Source organism: Cervus canadensis, chromosome 17, assembly GCF_019320065.1.
Source record: "Cervus canadensis isolate Bull #8, Minnesota chromosome 17, ASM1932006v1, whole genome shotgun sequence".
Lineage (NCBI taxonomy): Eukaryota > Metazoa > Chordata > Mammalia > Artiodactyla > Cervidae > Cervus > Cervus canadensis.
This window is the reverse complement of record NC_057402.1, coordinates 43,873,687-43,894,161: the sequence shown is the minus strand read 5'-3', so window position 1 is coordinate 43,894,161 and position 20,475 is coordinate 43,873,687. Positions and strand designations below refer to the sequence as shown.

The 20,475-nt window shown below is 38.5% G+C and overlaps 1 protein-coding gene across 5 annotated transcripts in view; it reads right to left on the bottom strand.

Moving 5' to 3' along the window:
- Positions 1–20,475, bottom strand: part of ADAMTSL3 (ADAMTS like 3) — a 392,562-nt gene that overhangs the window by 152,862 nt on the left and 219,225 nt on the right. For all 5 annotated transcript variants that reach the window (XR_006273566.1, XM_043489726.1, XM_043489723.1 and 2 more), the window contains exons 8-9: positions 12,075–12,149; positions 3,837–3,994 (exon numbers count right to left, since the gene is read on the bottom strand). Coding sequence is in view for 4 of the 5 variants with exons in the window: in XM_043489726.1 (XP_043345661.1) it covers positions 3,837–3,994; positions 12,075–12,149 (233 nt within the window). In the remaining variant the exon portion in view is untranslated. The remainder of the gene's footprint in view (positions 1–3,836; positions 3,995–12,074; positions 12,150–20,475) is intronic.

The window sequence follows — 20,475 nt, the reverse complement described above, 5'->3', positions numbered from 1 at the left end:
CTCCTGAGAAATCTGCATGCAGGTCAAGAAGCAACAGTTAGAACAGGACATGGAACAATAAACTGGTTCCAAATTTGGAAAGGAGTACATTAAGGCTGTATATTGTCACCCTGTTTATTCAACTTACATGCAGAGTACATCATGCGAAATGCTGGGCTGGATGAAGCACAAGCTGGAATCAAGATTTCTGGGAGAAATATCAATAACCTCAGATATGCATATGACCTCACCCTTATGGCAGAAAGTGAAGAGGAACTGAAGAGCCTCTTGATGAAAGTGAAAGAGGAGAGTGAAAAAGTTGGCTTAAAACTCAACGTTCAAAAAACTAAGATCATGGCATCCAGTCCCTTCACATTATGGCAAATAGATGGAGAAACAGTGCAAACAGTGACAGACTTTATTTTCTTGGGTTCCAAAATCACTGCAGATGGTAACTGCAGCCATGAAATTAAAAGACGCTTGTTCCTTGGAAGAAAAGCTATGACCAACCTAGACAGCATATAGAAAGCAGAGACATTACTTTGCCGAGAAAGGTCCAGCAATCCATGATTTATCAATTAGGCATGCATGGATGTAAGAGTTGGACCATGAAGAAAGCTGAGTGCCGAAGAATTGATGCTTTTGAACTGTGGTGTTGGAGAAGACTCTTGAGAGCCCCTTGGACTGCAAGATCTAAACCAGTCGATCCTAAAGGAAATCAGTCCTGAATATTCACTGGAAGGACTCATGCTGAAGCTGAAACTCCAATACTTTGGCCACTGATGCAAAGAACCGACTCATTGGAAAAGACCCTGATGCTGGGAAAGATTGAAGGCAGGAGGAAAAGGGGACGAAAGAAGCTGAGGTGGCTGGATGGCATCATCGACTTGATGGACATGAGTTTGAGCAGACTCTGGGAGTTGGTAATGGACAGGGAAGCCTGGCATGCTGCAGTCCATGGGTCGCAAAGATTCAGACACGACTGAGCAACTGATCTGAACTGAACTGTCGGGTAGAGCTGGTCTTCACATTCTCTCTCAGGTTGAAGCCAGCTCTTCCTATTTTTTTTTTTTTTTTTAAAGATCAGCTGTTCTTAGTTGATTGGAATGGAAAGAGATACAGTGAAATACAAGGTTGACCATCATCAGGGACCTCACACACATTCTTAACCTCCCACTCGAAGGAGAGCCATCACTTGATTGCCTCATAGGCCAAGGAGAGAAGAATGGAAGCAGAACTCCCAATCTCAGTAACAACACAGGCTGGGTAGTACTACAGTGCTCTGACCAAAAAAACAGTAACCCATGGAAAAGGATATTTCCTAGAAACCCACAGAATTTGGACAAGCTTGTAAGTCAGGGAAAACCATCAGAATTATTCTTGCTTCATCACAGCATCTCTGATTTGCCAAATTCTCTCCCACCAAGTACACACTGTCATGAAAGAAAATGGTTTGGGCATGAAAGTGAGGCTTTATTTATGCATGAGTCAGTTGTGTGTAACACCCTCTTTGATAAATAATACATTTTTTAAAAAAAAAACCTTTCTAGTCAAGAGAGATCAAAAGCTTTCCAGAAATTGAAGTTAAAACCCAGAATTGTTTATTAAATCTGAGAAAACTAGAACTCAAGAGACAGGAAAATAGAAGACTGAGTACAAACTCATACAGTGGCAACATGCTGCTAAAATGCATTCTATTAAGAGGTGAATATATAATTTGGACATAAAGGTGTAAAGTAGTTTTTGAGTGTTGTTTTTCAGTTGCTAAGTTGTGTTTGACTTTTTTGTGATCCCATGCCCTCCAGGCCCCTCTGTCCATGGGATTTCCCAGGCAAGAATACTGGAAAGGGTTACCATTTCCTTCTCCAGGGTATCTTCCCAACCCAGGGATCGAACTCCTGCATTGGCAGGTGGATTTTTTTTTTTTTTTAACCGCTGAGGCGACCAGGGGAAGCCCAATTTTAACTACACACATAATATATGACTATATTTCTAAGAATTAAATTTTAGAATATTGTAAGTAAAACTAAGATCACTCCCCCAAAGCACTGATACCCTTAAAATAGCCACTATTTTCTCAGTGTTTTCAGTTTGGAATATATCCTCCCAAATCTTAAAAAAATGTATATACACACAGACATACACATATTCATATACGTACGTGTGTGTATACAGACACATTCGAAGTAAATAGTTAATGTGTGTATGTGTGTTTATGCATGATGTCAATAAACAACACATTTTCCATGTTAATACCTTCACCAAACAGTACCATAAAATTTTAACCTTTGTGGCTATTTTTCTCATCCCATCACTGTATTAATGTTTCCTACTCGGTCAGAGGTCTCTAAATTGACTTGAGAGGAATACAGATCTTCTGAGTAGGAATGAAAAGAGAATTTTTAAAGACGGTATGTTTGTGTTTGTGTGTGTGGGTTTTACTACTTTAGCATCAAATGGGAAAACCTTAAAAGAAGCAACCCAAGCCCAGAATTTATGTACAACAATGGGTGAGAGAGAATAGAAGGAAAGAGAGATGACAATTAGGGCTTCCCCAGAAGACCTTCCCAAGGCTGCTGTCAAGGAACAATGTTGGGTTGATGCTCCAAGGGTCTGACAACAAAAGTCACTTCAATGTCTAGGAATGGCAAGTGATGTCCAGGAGTGGCAACTTAAACGTCTATAAATGTCTATACCTTCAACGTCAGGATCACACGAGGGCCTGGTGTGGACCATGGCAAGTGAGGACGTGTGCCCTGTGGAGAAGGCAGCTGTTCCACAGCTGCAGCCAATTATCACCATGGTGGAATGCAAGCTGGTGGTCAGACCTTCCCATTTTTAAAGTGAAGCAGGGAAAAAAAGAACACTGGTATTTTAATGTTAAAATCTCTTGATTTTTTTAAAGGTTGACAATTTAAAACCCAAAGTTTCAAAACAACAGCTCCACCCAGGCTGACACTTGGCTGGTCACACTGGAGGCTGACTTTGCAAAGAGGACAGCAGTTTGCAACTCTCCTCCAACTCCAAATGTCTTTCTCTGCTGGCACAACCAATGCTTTGATGAAACTTTGACAAGTTAACATGGAACAGTTCTTTAGAAGGCACTGGGTCTTCTCACAGGTAAATATATTCCTGGTAACTGGAGCTCTTGTCTTTCTTCCCTTTCCATTTTGAATGAGTTTCCCAAAAGGGACAGATAGGACAAAACCATCCACTGAAACACCCCTTTCTGCATGTTTTAGGTATTTTCGGTTGTATCAGAAGAATTTCAGATTGTGTCACCTTGGAAATACATTGGCCACTGCATTTCATGTCCTCTGAGTGAAAGAAGATGCCCCCGATTTACCCAAGAGAGGGGACACAGAGCCCTGGTCACAGGAAAGAAGAGTTCTTGTGAGGGGACCTCCTGACAGGTGTCCAGACAAGTGCTCATGATGAGACATTACTGAGAAAAGAGGAAAGGAACAAAAGGGAGGGGCCTCTGTCTCCTCTGCTCTGCTTTGCAAGGGGAGCAACAGAAGAGCTGTGGTTTAAGACATGGAGCATTTAACCACGGACCATTCTCACTGAACTCCATCGAGAGGTTTAAAACTGAACACAGCAACCAGAGACTACAAATTCAAAACAATCATTCCCCTATAAGAGTGAAATTTGTTTCTTAACTATTGGGGTTGAGGAACAGAACCTTGAGAGAGTTGAATGATTTTTAAGAACTGACTGTCAAGGTGAAAATATTAATGACACATGCCCTGTATAATAGCAGTCATTGACTGCCAAGCAAACAAACATGTTCTTTTTCAAATTCAAGATATGCTGGGCCCCTGATGCATGACATTTTATGAAGAGACTCGTCCTACCTTGAAGATGAAATCAGCCATCAGAGGTCCTGGAATCTTAAAGGTTTGTCTCTCTGAGCCCTTCTGAAATTCCACTGTTGTGTTTTCTACAACAAAAACTCCAGGACTGTTAAAGCTGTGCTCTCCTTTGCTTCCTTGAAGTGTTTTTGATTCAATAACTAAAATTTAAAAATAAAGTTTTAATGAAAGTATCTTAAAAGCATTTCATTTCAAAAGATATTTTAGTACGTGTAATTGCATCTGATATCAACACAAGTACCTCCACTCAGTTTACAAACACTGATTCAAATTGGTGAAATAAATATATAAGCTTTTTGTGTGTGCGTGCTAAGTTGCTTCAGTAGTGTCCGACTCTGTGCGGCTCTATGGACTGTAGCCCACCAGGCTCCTCTGTCCATGGGATTCTCCAGGCAAGAATACTGAAGTGGGTTGCCATGCCCTCCTCCAGGGGATCTTTTTAGTTGCCTGTAAAAAGGAGCAAACAAAATTGCTAGCTCCAGTAAGGTCTACTCAACTCTTTGGAGTCATAAGGGCAAGAAGAAAACTTCTCTCTATATTTTTTCATGATGTAGTTATTACTTAAAGGTATGTTACTAATTTTCTCACCCCTTCAGATCATAGGCTTAGACTTTACTAAACTACAATAAAATTTGAATTTGCTTTAAGATTTTTTTTATTTTGAAATAATTATAGATTCACAGGAAGTTTCCAAAGTAGTGAAGAGGTCCTATATACCTTTCATTCAACTTTACCCAATGGAATGGTTATATCTTATCCAACGATAATACCATATAAAAACTAGGAAATAGACATCAGTACAATGTGTGCCTATAGTCCTGTGCTATTTTGTCACACATCACCACAACCAAAACACAGAACTATGATATCACCACAAAGATCTCTCTCATGTGTCACCTCTTTAGTCACAGTGGCTTTTTCTTTTTTTCAAAATTTATTTATTTTTTGCCTGTGTCACAAGGCATGCAAGCTCTTAGTTCCATGACCAGGGATGGAACCCATGATCCCTGGAATGGAAACACAGAATCTCAACCACTGGATCAACAAGGATGTACCTCATATTGGCTTTTAAATGAATATTAGTTCTTTACAATCTCTAACAGAACACTGCTGATGGTTTAACCAAAATAACACTCCTACTTTATTTAAATGATTTTTTTCTTTACTTTTCCTTTTTTCCCCCTTTCATTTTATAAATGTTCCCATACTTAATAGAGCTGATTGACCTGCATTTCTGGCTCCAGCTCTACTCCTAACTCACTGCCTTGGCTTCTTATGGCCTATTTCTAAAATGAGGAGTCAGAGCAGACAATCTCCCAGGTCCTTTTCTCTGAAACCTACGCTTGACTCACTGGTATTCAGTGGTTCTTTAACCATCTCAAACAAAGGACACAACAGAACTACAACTCCATTCAAGCTAATAAAAAGCAACAAAATGATCTGGTTTTAAGAGGCTGCAATCCACATGCTGCTGTGCTTTGGCAGTTTGGTGGGGGTTTTTTTGCTGATTTCTCTCTGCCACTGGAGCAGCTGCAGGAATTCAAGTGCCCTGGACAGACTGTGTAACAGGCATTAGGAGACATCCCTGATTATCCCTGACAGGCAGGCTGGGAACTTTTCTGGGAAAATTCAAAGACTGGACACAGGCTCCTTGATCTGCAGGAATCATTAGCGGTCAAAGAATAATTCTGGCTACTCTCAGACACACAAAACCCCAACCACTTTGGCCCTGATCTCCGTGACCACAGTAGATTTTTGGAAAGTGTGAGATTAAATTCATTTCCTAGTTCCAATGAAGATATAAAACTGAATGCTATAAAGCGAGTTGTCAGTAAAAATGAGATGGGAAACTAGAGATGGTAAGAGGGCCCTACACTGGATGAATTAGACCTTGAAATTAAAGGAGGAAAAAATCATGAGCATTCAGGTAATATCAAAAAATGAAATGAAGTTGGGCAAAATCCAACGCTGCAAAGAAGAAGGCATACAAAACACCAAGTTTCTAGACGGAGATTGAGCCTGAAGTGACTTGACTAAATTCAAGTAGTGTCTGATGGATTCGGCGGCTGTGTTGGGGCAGTGATTGTTTTACCACTGAGCTGACCTTCTGCATCACAGCTTGCCAAGCTCCATCTGGTTGCAGAGTTATGGTGGCGGTGGCAAGGGGGGGGCGGGGAGGTCAGAATCTGGAAAGGCGATCTAGGGGGAAGGGAAGACCAACATGACATCTATCTTTTGAACCATTTCTGTTTATTTGGTTTTCATTGTTTTTAATGTTTATTTAATTATCTACTTGGGCTTCCCACGTGGTGCTAGTAGTAAAGAACCAGCCTGCCAATGCAGGAGATAAAAGAGACTTGGGTTCGATCTGATCCTTGGGTCGGGGAGATCCCCTAGAGGAGAGCATGGCAACCCACTCCAGTATTCTTGTCTGGAGAATCCGATGGACAGAGGTGCACAGGGTCACAGAGTGGACATGACTGAAGTGACTTAGCACACATGCATGCAAGTATCTACTGCATTTTCTGCTTCCTTTAATATTTTTTCATGACATTTTGTTGTTCTTTTGTTTTCATTTATTTTTAGGCCATGCCATACAGCATATGGGACCTTAGTTCCCCAATCAGGGACTGAACCCATGGTCCCTGCATTGGTAATGCTGAGTCTTAACCACCAGACCACCAGGGAAGTCCCCGATGTTTTGGTTTTTGATTCTGAGTCCATTCTATTAACTTCAATGGTGTCCAAGATCTTTAGTGATGAAGATGTGATAATACAAGGTGCAAAACCAGTTTTCAAGTGCATATGAATTACCCAAACTACTCCTCTCCTCCACTTCTCATAAAATATCTTTATTCCAATTATTTCAAAAGGTTTCCCACTCTCTGGGTCACAATCCCTGGCTGCATACACAGGAGGTCAAAAGCAGGTGCCCTGACCTCAACTGTGTAACTTGATTCAGAAATGAGTGGTCAATAAAACTAAGGGAAGTGCTCTGATGAAGCCACCTTTTGATGGTTTGTGGATCCCAACACTGCTGACACTTCGGATTAACAAGGTCACTGTGATGAATTCACAGTGAAGTAGAAACCAGTGTTGTTCTTCAGGAGCTGTCATTTTTACGGGGGTAAACTTGCTTCTCCTTAGTGCCTATGCCTCTTAAAAGTAATTGGCAGAAAAGGGGTTTTTGTAAACCAACAATTCAGACAATGTATTGATTTATGGATATGTTTTTTAAGTTGTTGTTTTTATATTATTTGTTTATTTATTTAAATTGGAGGATAATTACAATATTGTGATGGTTTTTGCCATATATCAACACCAATCAGCCACAGGTAAATATGTGTCCCCCCATCCTGAATTACCCCGTCACCTCCTCCCCACCTCATCCCTCCAGGCTGTCCCAGAGTGCCCTGGGTGCCTTGCTTCATGTATCAAACCCACATTTGTCATCCATTCTATATACGGTACTGTACATGTTTCTGTGCTATTTTTTCAAATTAAGGTCCAACACTGGTGTATGTACTGCAGGCTTACATTGTGATGTGAAATCCACAGCTCATGAGAACTGCACTCACAGCCCTTCAATCCTCAGAGCCCTCAAGGACCCTCTGTGTTCCTATAGTAGGACAGCTAGTGCTGGGTAAAGACCCCAGGAAATGTGTAAACGCTCCCACCCTGCGAAAGGCAGAGGATAACAGCCTCTTTTCCTGCTGCTGCTGCTGCCTTCTTTCTCCTCTTCAGGCTTAAATGACTAGGGTTGCTTGCAGAGAAGAGTCAAGGAAGAGATGCTATGCATAGTCAAATAGATGAAAGAGAAATATCCTATGATATTGCTTACATGAAATTTTAAAGAAAGATACAAACAAGCTTTGGCATTTGTTAGCTGGCTTAACAAAGAAATATATTGGAAATCCCCTTATCCTCTGCTGCTTAATCTGAAGAATGAAGTTAGTGTTGTCGCAAGAATAAATAAAATTACACACCAGGAAAAAAAAAAAGAGGACCAAAAACCAAGACGCTCTTTTATCCCCAAATCTTCACAACTCAAGTCTACAATAGTTACCTTTACATATTTTGATCCATATTAGTTATTTTTAAAAGAAATGACTAGAAAGATGATGAATGTTCCTAACTGCTTCTAGCTGAAAGGCCTGCCCTGAGAAGTATCAGTCCAGGCTTCTTTTGAAAGAGACAGGGTCATGCTAATTATCCCAAGAGGTCTCAAATTCTCAGAAGGCCACAAAGTATTGTTAGGTAAGCATGTAATGAGCATTTAGCATGGCTGCCTTCGTTATAAATACATCAAACTTATGCTTCTAGTTGTATTTTATAGTGTATGCGCACTTCACTCAGCATCCATTTCCTCTGATGAGTCATTATGCTCATGCTTATATTTATACATCTCTATACAGTGAGTCCCCTAAATATAAACCTTAAAGTTGCAAACTTTCAGAGATCAGAATGTGTGTTCGCATGTCCAATCAATAAGTTAGTTCACATGCCCGGCGTACATTGTCACATGTGTGCGTCCTCTACAAGTGCTCATGCTGTGTGCAAGTACAGTAGTGCAGCATCTTTATTTCAAGCCCAGGATGTCCAGAAGCAAGCATAAAATAGCAGTGATGTAGCTGGTACAGTGTAGTCAATTGTGTTAGTTGGGTACCTAGGATAACTTCGCTGGACTTACAACAAATTGGATTTACAAAACACTCTTAGGCTGGAACTCATTTGTATGTAAGGAACTTACTGTATATGGTCATCAGACAGCACTTAGAGGACCAAAAAAAAAAAAAAACAATTCTTACAATCAATAATGGAGGTTTTCAGCTTATGGCATCTTGCCTTCTCCAGTTTATTGCCAGTCAACATATTTCATGTTGAAGTTTTGTTTCAATAAAATCCCTTTTGTGGTAACCCTCTTATTATTTCCATTTTTGAAATTTTAGGGAAATCTGGAGCTGTGTGCTTGCAAGCTGTGAGGCCAAGCTTGCAAAAGGACCGGATATTCAGCTCTAATCACCTCGAGGCAATATGCAAGATGGATATTCTGTAATTAAATTCCACAGCAAAGAGACTAACATTATGTTACTGAGTGTCCTCAGTTTTTAATGACATAGCCTTTTGGAGGGTGGCACTTAATACAGATCTTAAAAAGAATGATTTATTACTGCAAAGTCAGCTTAATTTCAGGACTATATCTTTGGAATAAAATTAAGAAAACACTTATACAAATCAAGAAAATAAAGCCACATCTATATTAAGATGTTAAGAAATGCTAACTAATTCCTTTGTAAATGAAGCCAGTTCATTCTCTTCACTGGCAGAGAAAGGTAACTTTCAGAAATACTTCTGAGCCAGTTTTGAGAATGTTCAGAAGGAGAAATACTCCAACCAAGAGATCTTATCACCTTTGGAGAAATGGGAATATTTTTGAGCTCTGTTCTTGGGACAGTGCCAGTCTTGAGTATTAAAGTTATATTTAATATGCCAGAACAGGTATGTATATAAACGAGTATTTTACCTCAAAGTATTCATCTTTACTAAACCTGTATACTGCCTACTTATTCTGCTTTTTGAGCTTATTAAGCTCTCTTTAGAGCTGAATTTTAAAGAACTGTCTTTAGTATCATGAGAAAATCAGGCCCAGTCATTGCATATTTTTTTTCTAAAATATCTTTTTGATATGCTGTAAAATTCACATGCCATAAAATTCACTCATTTAAAATATAGTTTTGTGGTTTCAGCATATTCACAGAATTGTGAAACCATCACCACAATCGAAGTTTAGAACATTTTTGTCACCACTCCTCCAAAGAAACCCCATATCCATTAACAGTTCCCAGACCTGCCACCAATCCAACTCACCCTCGCCCTATGCAACTGCCAACCAACTTTCTGTCTCCTTAGATTTGCTTACACTGGACACTTTATATAAAGACAATCATATATTAATAATACATGGCCTTTTTGTGACTGACTTCTTTCACTTAGCACAATGTTTTCAAAGATCGTATCTATTGTAGCAGGCTTCCCAGGTGGCGCTAGTCGTAAAGAACCTGCCTGCCAATGCAGGAAATATAAGAGACTTGGGTTCCATTTTTAAGTAGGGAAGGTCCTCTGGAGTAGGAAATGGTAGCCCACTCCAGTATTCTTGCCTGGAGAATCCCATGCACAGAGGAGCCTGGCAGGCTACAGTCCACAGGGTCACAGAGACTAGGACATGACTGAGCACAGAGACATCTATTGTAGCACATGTCAGGGACTTCATTCTTTGTTATAGTCAAATAATATTCTACATATGCTACATTTTATTTACCCATTCATCTGTTAATGGACATTTGGGCTGTTTTCACATCTTGGCTATTATGAATTATACTGCTATGAATATTCAGTACTTCATAGTTTTGAACCAAAATGTTATTTTACAACGTGATCATTCAAATCATTCACAGAATTTGGATCTAAATTATTTTCATCTGTTTTCAAACATCAAGTTGGAATTTACAAGGATGAAGATTTATTCTCATCGAGTGTAGGCTGGGACTCCCCTGGTAGCCCAGTGGCTAAGACTCTGTGCTCCCAATGCAGGGGCCTGGGTTCCATCCCTGGTCAGGGAACTAGATCCCACATGCCATAGCTAAAGATTCTACATGCCACAACTAAGACCTGGCACAGCCAAATAAATAAATTTTAAAAAAGAAACAGCTCTGGTGGGCTTTAAACCATTTTATGAAGAAGCCTTAAAAAATGTTTTGATGCATCATTCTAGAGAAAGCCTTGAGTGAACTGACCACTATATGGTTGTAAACATTTTAATATTTTAAATAGATCAGTCACACTCTTTTAGTCATTATTCATACAACAAAGTAGGGTTAAAAAAAGACTTTCCAATAATGGCTCACTCTCACTGTCCTAAACCTATTCTCTTCCTTCCCTAATTTAGGCCATAATGTGCTATGGAATTTCTTTTTTTTTTTTTTTTTTTTTAAGATTTTTAATCTATATCCTTGGTGACAAACACATTTTGATATAAACATTCCTCAAAGGACATTGCTGGTTAAAATACCAGTACTGAATCTAAAGTATATAAACACATACATACACATGCACATACACACTTGCAAGCTACAGAAAATGTACGACGCTTATGGCCCTGAGAAATTCTTACAACTTGAAAATCTAAGATGGTGGCTCAGGAGAAACAAAAAGGCAAAATATGCAGCATTTTAATACAGTGGACCTTGATTTGTGTGGCTTTAAAATAGCTATATTTATAACTACTTAGTGTTTTGTACTTTTTATAGAAAGATAGAGCTGAACACAGTGAGCTTCTTCAAGGCCAGGGACCCCAGTCTTGGCAGAGACTCAACTTCCCCAGAAAAATACTAAGAAAGTCCTTCGCATGGACACAGGAAACCCTGGGATAGAAATATACAAACTTCGGTATTCCCAGTTTCTTTGGGTCCTAAGAGACCAGAAAGGGCTTTCCTCATAGCTCAGTTGGTAAATCATCTGCCTGCAATGCAGGAGACCTGGGTTTGATTCCTGGGTCAGGAAGATCCCCTGGAGAAGGAAATGGCAACCCACTCCAGTATTCCTGCCTGGAGAATCCCATGGACAGAGGAGCCTGGTGGGCTACACTCCATGGGGTTGCAAGAGTCGGACACAACTTAGCAACTAAACCACCACTGAGAGACCAGAAAAGCTAAGACAGAGGAGATTTCATGTGACTTTGACGAAAGAAACATACAATCCCATCCCTTTATTGTTTCAAACTCTTAGGATTCTGGGAAACCAGTGTTAACTTTCAGTGCCCCCTAGATCTAGGCTGTGATGTGCTGTCAACAGAGCTTGTACTTGTCAGCTGTATTCACTGATGCAGCTCTGTGTTTTAAATTTTGTTTTGCTATTTTTTATCCCAAACTATTGAGATCTCCAGAAGACTCTTGAATCTAAGTTTACTCTCCACATAAAAAATAGTTCATTTCACATATAACTTGATTTCCTCTCCTGTCAGGGGATTAATCCCAAACTGGTATACTTCCCACTAGGACATGAGAACCAAAAAAATCAGGGTCATAGATCATTCCTTAGAGATATAGACCATTTCAGTGGGTGTGCTCAGTTGTGTCTCAGTTATATAAATATATACATACATTTTCTTTACTATATAAGCTTCAGAAAAGAAGAAAAATGTTAAGATTAAATATTGCTTACAGAGATGTGCAGGTCCTTTCACTGTAATTCTCACACTTCGACTTCCCAAAGGAACAGCAATTACATTTTCTTCCCCTAGGAAAGAACACAAGACAAATGTAATAAAACTTCTGCACTAAAGGCCCATTGAAATAAGCAACTCAATCAAAACTAAGGGCATGTATAAAGTGTTCTTAATTGTATCTCATTTCCATCTTCAGTCAGGAAATCTTCAGGAAACAGCTATTGTATCTCAGGCATATTAATATACTCACAAAATTTTACTTAAATATTGGGTTGGCCAAAACATTCATTTTTTCTGTAAGATGGCTCTAGTAGTGCTTAGTTGTCTTTAATTTCATTAGAAACAATTTTGTTAGACTGCATTAAGACAGCTGTCATATCAGTGTGCATTTAAAAAAAAAAAAACTTACCAAAACCGGTGAATTTTTGTGCAGCCATGTTAATAATAAAGATGGAAGAAAAAAAGCAACATTTTCAGCATATCATGCTTTATATATTTTATTATTTCAAGAAAGATAAAAACGCAACTGAGAAGCAAAAAAAGATTTGTGCAGTGTATGGAGAAGGTGCTGTGATTAACTGAATGTGTCAAAACTGGTTTGTGAAGTTTCGTGCTCGAATTTCTAGCTGGACAATGTTCCACGATCCAGTAGATTAGCTAAAGTTGATAGCAATCAAATCGAGTTATTGCAAACAATCTAAATTATACCACACAGAGATAAACAACATATTCAAATATCCAAATCAAGTGTTGAAAATCATTTGCACCAGCTCGACTGTGTGGATCACAATAAACTGTGGAAAATTCTGAAGGAGATGGGAATACCAGACAACCTGACCTGCCTCTTGAGAAACCTGTATGCAGGTCAGGAAGCAACAGTTAGAACTGGACATGGAACAACAGACTGGTTCCAAATAGGAAAAGGAGTATGTCAAGGCTGTACATTGTCACCCTGCTTATTTAACTTATATGCAGAGTACATCATGAGAAACGCTGGGCTGGAAGAAGCACAAGCTGGAATCAAGATTGCCGGGAAAAATATCAGTAACCTCAGATATGCAGACGAAACCACCCTTATGGCAGAGAGTGAAGAGGAAGCCTCTTGATGAAAGTGAAAGAGGAGAGTGAAAAAGTTGGCTTAAAGCTTAACATTCATAAAACTAAGATCATGGCATCTGGTCCCATCACTTCATGGCAAATAGATGGGGAGACAGTGGAAACAGTGTCAGATTTTATTTTTGGGGGCTCCAAAATCACTGCAGATGGTGATTGCAGCCATGAAATTAAAAGACGCTTGCTCCTTGGAAGGAAAGTTATGACCAACCTAGATAGCATATTAAAAAGCAGAGACATTACTTTGCCAACAATAGTCTGGTCAAGGCTATGGTTTTTCCAGTGGTCATGTATGGATGTGAGAGTTGGATTGTGAAGAAAGCTGAGCACCGAAAAATTGATGCTTTTGAACTGTGGTGTTGGAGAAGACTCTTGAGAGTCCCTTGGACTGCAAGGAGATCCAACCAGTCCATCCTAAAGGAGATCAGTCCTGGGTGTTCACTGGAAGGACTGACGCTGAAGCTGAAACTCCAATACTTTGGCCACCTCATGCGAAGAGTTGACTCATTGGAAAAGACCCTGATGCTGGGAGGGATTGGGGGCAGGAGGAGAAGTGGGCAACAGAGGATGAGATGGCTGGATGGCATCACCAACTCAATGGGCCTGAGTTTGAATGAACTCCGGGAGTTGGTGATGGACAGGGAGGCCTGGCGTGCTGCGATTCATGGGGTTGCAAACAGTCGGACACGACTAAGCAACTGAACTGAGCTGAACTGAGTTATGTTAATCATTTTGATGTTTGGGTTCCACATAAGTTAAGCAAAAAGAATCTTCTTGACTCTGCATGTGATTCTCTTCTTAAATGTAACAAAAAGTCCCATTTTTTAAAACAAATTGTGACAGGTAATAAAAAGGGGATGCTGTACAATAACATGGAACAGAAGAGATCATGGGGCAAGGGGAAAGAACCTATCAACAACACCAAAGGCCGATCTTCATCCAAAGAAGGTGATATGGGGTGATATGGTGGAATGGGAAGGGATTCCTCTATAATGAGCTTCTTTCAGAAAACCAAATGATTAATTCCAACAAGTAATGCTCCCATTATACCAACTGAAGACAACACTCGATGAGAAGTGTCCTGAATTAGTCAACAGAAAACCCATAATCTTCCATCAGGATAATGTAAGATTGAATGTTTCTTTGAGACTAAGGCAAAAGCTGTCACATCTTGGCTGGGAAGTTCTGACCCATCTGCCATATTCACCAGACACTGCTGCTTCCGATGTCCCTTCAATTTGGTCTTTACAATATTTGCTTCAGGGAAAAATTTTCAATTCCCTGGAAGATTGTAAAAAGCACCTAGAACAGTTCTCTGCTCAAAAAGATTAAAAGTTTTGAGAAGATGGGATTATGAAGTTGCCTGAAAAATGGAAGAAGGTAGTGGAACAAAATGGTGAATACATTATTCAATAAACTTCCTGGTGAAAATGAGAAATGTGTCTTTTACTTAAAAAAAAAAACCTGAAGGAATTCTTTGGCCAATCAATTTTTAAAAGTATTAAAGAAAAAGTTAAATAAATGCACTGAGCAACTTGAGTGAGTCCACAACTAGGGCCCTAAGGTCACACTCATTCATTTGAGGCTGCTTGTGCCCTACAAAGGCAAAGGTGAGTAACTGTAACAAAGACAATACAGCTCACAAAGACTAATATACTTCCTACAGGGTTCTCCACCAAAAATTTTTGACAATACCTGGCCAAGATAATTATTTAATGGAAATCCTGCCCCCTGTAGATTCTTTTTTCATGCTGTTACACATTCCGAAAGTAATATTCATGACCACATAATAATCCAGGGGTATATGAAATTCTATTCCCCAGTCTCCTATTTGATCTTCAAGTCTATGACTAAATGATGTTAGTACATCATCAACAATATGAATTACTTCAAGCAGATGTTGTGTTTTGTTTGTTTAACTTACAGCGAAGAATTTTTGATAGCCTCTGGGTGAAGTTGTTGAATCAAAGGATGTCACTATGTTTATTGACTTGTTTATAAGTTTTATTAAATAAAAATACTTACTTACTATTAAAATTAGAAAATTCAAAAAGCATTCCAGACAAAATAAAGCTATTTCCAATCCAACTGCCCAGAGATCATCACTTCTAGCACTGTGATAAATATCCTTTCCTGATTTTATATTTGTTTGTTTTTGACACACATACATGTAAAAAAAAAATGAACACTATTTAAATGCTCACTATTTTGGGAGGAGTTAGATAAACAGTGATACGCCCAGGCTAAGGATCTTTCCAACCCAGGAATTGAGCCTGTGTCTCTTGCATCTCCTGCATTGACAGGTGAATTCTTTACCACTAGCATCACCTAGCAAGCCCTGAAGGAATACTCTACAACAGATAAAAGTAACAATAGGAGGCTGCATTACTTGATGTGTAAAGACTGCTAAATGACTGATGAAAAAAGCAAGTTAATATATGTTTTTACCCAGTGTTAGATAAGTACAATCCTTTGTTTTCCTGGTAGTTGGATCACTTGTGAATGTATCCTCAAGCAGCATATTGCTTAATTTTGCTTGTTTGGGACCTTGGTTACAATAGAAAGAAACTACATACATTTGTGTATATTCTTATGTGATTTGCTTTTCTTTGAACAATGCTGTTTATCTGAAATCAAGTCATGTTGATGAGCCTAATTGTCCTTCATTCACTTTCACAACTGTATACAACATAATAGTTAAATTAAACATCTTTGAATCTCCTTTTCCAGAAAAAAAAAGAAAAGAAAAGAAAAATCAAGTTAAAAAATAATTATATGGCCTAGTATTTCTTGAATATGATGTCAAAACCATAGGTAACAGATGAAAAACATAAACTGGACTCCACCAAAATTAAACTTTTCCACGTCAAAGGGTACTATCAATAGAGTGAAAAGGCAAGGCATGCAGTGGGAGAAAATATCTGTAAATTATGTACCAAATAAGGGGTTAATATTCAGAAGAGATACAGTTTCTACAACCCAACAACGACAACAAAAATCACCCCAATTCAAAAAGTGGGCAAAGGACTTGAATACACATTTTTCCAAAGAGGATATACAAATGTCAATAAGCACAAAGAAATAGGCTCAACATCACTAATCATTCAGTTCAGTTCAGTCACTCAGTTGAGTCCGACTCTTTGAGACCCCATGAATCACAGCACGCCAGGCCTCCCTGTCCATCACCAACTCCCAGAGTTTACTCAAACTCATGTCCATTGAGTCAGTGACGCCATCCAGCCATCTCATCCTCTGTCGTCCCCTTCTCCCGCCCCCAGTCCCTCCCAGCATCAGGGTCTTTTCCAATGAGTCAACTCTTTGCATGAGGTGGCCAAAGTATTGGAGTTTCAGCTTCAGCGTCAGTCCTTCCAATGAACACCCAGGACTGATCTCCTTTAGGATGGACTGGTTGGATCTCCTTGCAGTCCAAGGGACTCTCAAGAGTCTTCTCTAACACCACAGTTCAAAAGCATCAATTTTTCGGTGCTCAGCTTTCTTCACAATCCAACTCTCACATCCATACATGACCACTGGAAAAACCATAGCCTTGACCAGACTATTGTTGGCAAAGTAATGTCTCTGCTTTTTAATATGCTATCTAGGTTGGTCATAACTTTCCTTCCAAGGAGCAAGCGTCTTTTAATTTCATGGCTGCAATCACCATCTGCAGTGATTTTGGAGCCCCCAAAAATAAAGTCTGACACTGTTTCCATTGTTTCCCCATCTATTTGCCATGAAGTGATGGGACCAGATGCCATGATCTTAGTTTTATGAATGTTAAGCTTTAAGCCAACTTTTTCACTCTCCTCTTTCACTTTCATCAAGAGGCTTTTTTAGTTCCTCTTCACTAATCATTAGGAAAATGCAAGTCAAACCCACAAAGAGATATCACTTCACACTCATTAGGATGGCCATTATTAAAAAAAGACAAACATGCAAAATAACAAGTGTTGGTCAGGATGTGAAGATATTAGAACCCTTGTGAACAGCTGATGGAAATATAAAATAATTTTTCAATCACTATGGAAAACAGTTACTCACAACATTAAATACAGAGTTACAACATGATTCGGCAGTTCCACTTCTGGGTATACCCCAAAGAACTGAAATCAGCGACTCATACAGATATTTGCACATGCACATAAAAAGCAGCATTATTCCAGCCAAAGATGAACTCAACCTAAGTGTCCATTCACTGATGAGTAGAAAGCTATCACGTGGTAAATATACACAATGGGATATTTTTCAGCCTTAAAAAGTAAGGCAATTCTAGGTCTTCTCTGGTGGTCCAGTGGTTAAGAATCTGCCTTACAATGCAGGGGACTCAGATTCAGTCCGTGGTAGGGGAACTAAGATCCCACATGCCTCAAGTCAACTAAGTCAGCACACTACAACTACTGAGTCCATGTGCTCTAGGGCTGGTGTGCTACAACAAGAGAAACCCACATACCACACACTGCAACTAGAGAAAGCCCGCATGCTGCAACAAAGGTCTGGGGTGGCCAAAATGAAAAAAAAAAATTAAAAAGTATTTTTTTAAAAAGACAATTCTGACACATGCTATGACACATAGATAAACCACAAAGATACTAGGCTAAGTGAAATACGCCAGTCCCAAAAGGATATGTATGATTCCATTTATATGAGGTATGTTAAGTTCATAGAGACAGAAAAGTAGGATGGCTTTTGCCAGGGGATGGGGTAAGACATATTATCACAATCTATCTCTAGAACTTTTCTCATTTTGCAAAACTGAAAGTCTGAGCCCACCAAATAATAACTCTCCATTCTCTCTCACCAAACCATTGACAGTGGTTTCCTCCCAGGAAAGAAAAGAATTCTGGGAGTGCCTGAATGGAAACATAGTTCTGTATTTTTTGAGTTCTCTAGAATAAAAATGCACCAATGAGTTACTTTTAAAATACAATTTTTAAAAAAGCTAAAAACATTATTTACTGAGGAAAAAAGAAAATAAAGGACCAGGGCCAAAATGTTTTTGCTGGATGAGTTTTGCGAAACCTTAAGCAAACAAGCAAGCTGCAGATAATAGGAAAATGAAAGCTTCCCAGTTAGTGAATACCAGCTAAAATAACTGATACCCAAACCAAACACAGAGATCACATAAATAAATATGTGAACTAAATGTTAATTATCACTATGGATGTAAAAATAATAAACACAACAAAGCAAATACATTTCAGAACTCTATCCTAAGGATCACACATCATGACTAAATACAGTATATTATAAAAATGAATGATTGATTCAACATCAGAAAAAGTATTAATATAATTGGTTATATTAACAAATCAAGTGAGTTAAATATTATGAACACTTTAATGAATATAAAAAGGTATCTGACAAAATTCAGCATGCATTACAATGAGATTCCTTTTAAAACCAAGGACAGAAAGAAACACCCTCAGTTTAATAAAGAATCAGAAGCCATGAGCAGATATAATGGTGAAATATTAGAATTATTTCCACCATGGTTAGGAACACAACAAAAATTATCATCATTTTCCCCCACACTCATCTTTGTCAGTCTAAGTAGAAAATAAATTATAGGAATATATATTGGAAATTAAAAAATTTAAAACCTTAGTTGTAGATAATGTAACTACTTAAAATTCAAGAAGAAAAACATTACTAGAGACCAATATTCCTAATGAATATAGATGCAACAAGTCTCAGTAAAATACTGGCAAACCAACCTCAGCAGCACTTTAAAATGATCATACACCATGATCAAGTGGGCTTTACTCCTGGGATGTAAGGAGATGGGACAGTTCATCAAATATGAATCAATCAATATAATACATCATGTTAATAGAATAAAAGAAAAATCCTATTATCATCTCAATAGATATAGAAAAATCATTTGACAAAATTCAATAATGATAAGAACTCAACAAATTAGGCATAGAAAGAACATATCTCAAAATAACAAAGGGCATATATGACATACCCACAGCCAACATCATACATAATGTGCTTTTTATGCTTTGTTCTGTATTTTCCAATTTTATATAATAAAAAATGTATTTTTTCTTACAATGTTATTTTTTTAGGAAATTTTCCAGTGGCTTCAGATTTTATGATGACATTTCCAGTAATAGAGAGTGACAAGGATCTCCAAATGGAGTCAGAAGAATAACAATTCTTAATAAGCTGAGGCTGGCCAAAATCCAAAGGACAATAACCAAAAACCTGTATACTTCATTGTGTCATTATTTAAGGTGGAAGAGTCAGTAATATTTTGTTGATGAATACACAATACAGACAATTTAACTTTTTATTTGCTAACTTCAGTGAGAAATACCTCTATTTTAAAATGATAAAAATAAGGAAATCATAAAATAAGCTTTAAGTAGGTCCACAAATACATGGTCTTCATTTTTCTTTCTTCTATACTTTCAAAGTTCTCTGCAATGAAAAGGGCTTGGAAGCAAAGATTCCCCATTGACAATAAGTATTGCCTAAGTCTTGGGCTCTAAATACCATTCCCCACTAAAAAGAATCAAGACTTCATGAAGAAAAAAAAAAAAAACAGGCAATTCTAGGTCTGGAGAAGGAAAAAAGATTCAAAGTGAGCCTAGAACACCCTTGTTGTTTCAGAACACAAAGCAGTGTTTAAAGTCCAAAGGAATTATGTCAAAAGGGTTCAGCTTGAACTGCTCTCACTGGCCACATTTTGGACAATATGCAGCCCCAGATGAATAGTGTCTATAATATGAGAAAACATTTAAAACAAAAAATTAGAAAGATGGTAACAATAACCCTATATGCAAAACAGAAAAAGAGACACAGATGTACAGAACAGACTTTTGGACTCTGTGGGAGAAGGCGAGGGTGGGATGTTTCGAGAGAACAGCATCGAAACATGTATATTATCTAGGGTGAAACAGATCACCAGCCCAGGCTGGATGCATGAGACAAATGCTCGGGCCTGGTGCACTGGGAAGACCCAGAGGAATCGGGTGGAGAGGGAGGTGGGAGAGGGGATCGGGATGGGGAATACATGTAAATCCATGGCTGATTCATGTCAATGTATGACAAAAACCACTACAATATTGTAAAGTAATTAGCCTCCAACTAATAAAAATAAATGAAAGAAAAAAAATAAAAACAAAAAATCTCTGAATACAGAGTGAGAAATGAAAAACAAAAAAGACTGGGGAGGTTCTTTACAGAAGAATATCAGAAACTAAATATAGAGATAAGAAAAGAATTAGAAAATAGCCATTTGCAACCAAACCCCAGAATAAGCACTATTTTAACAAT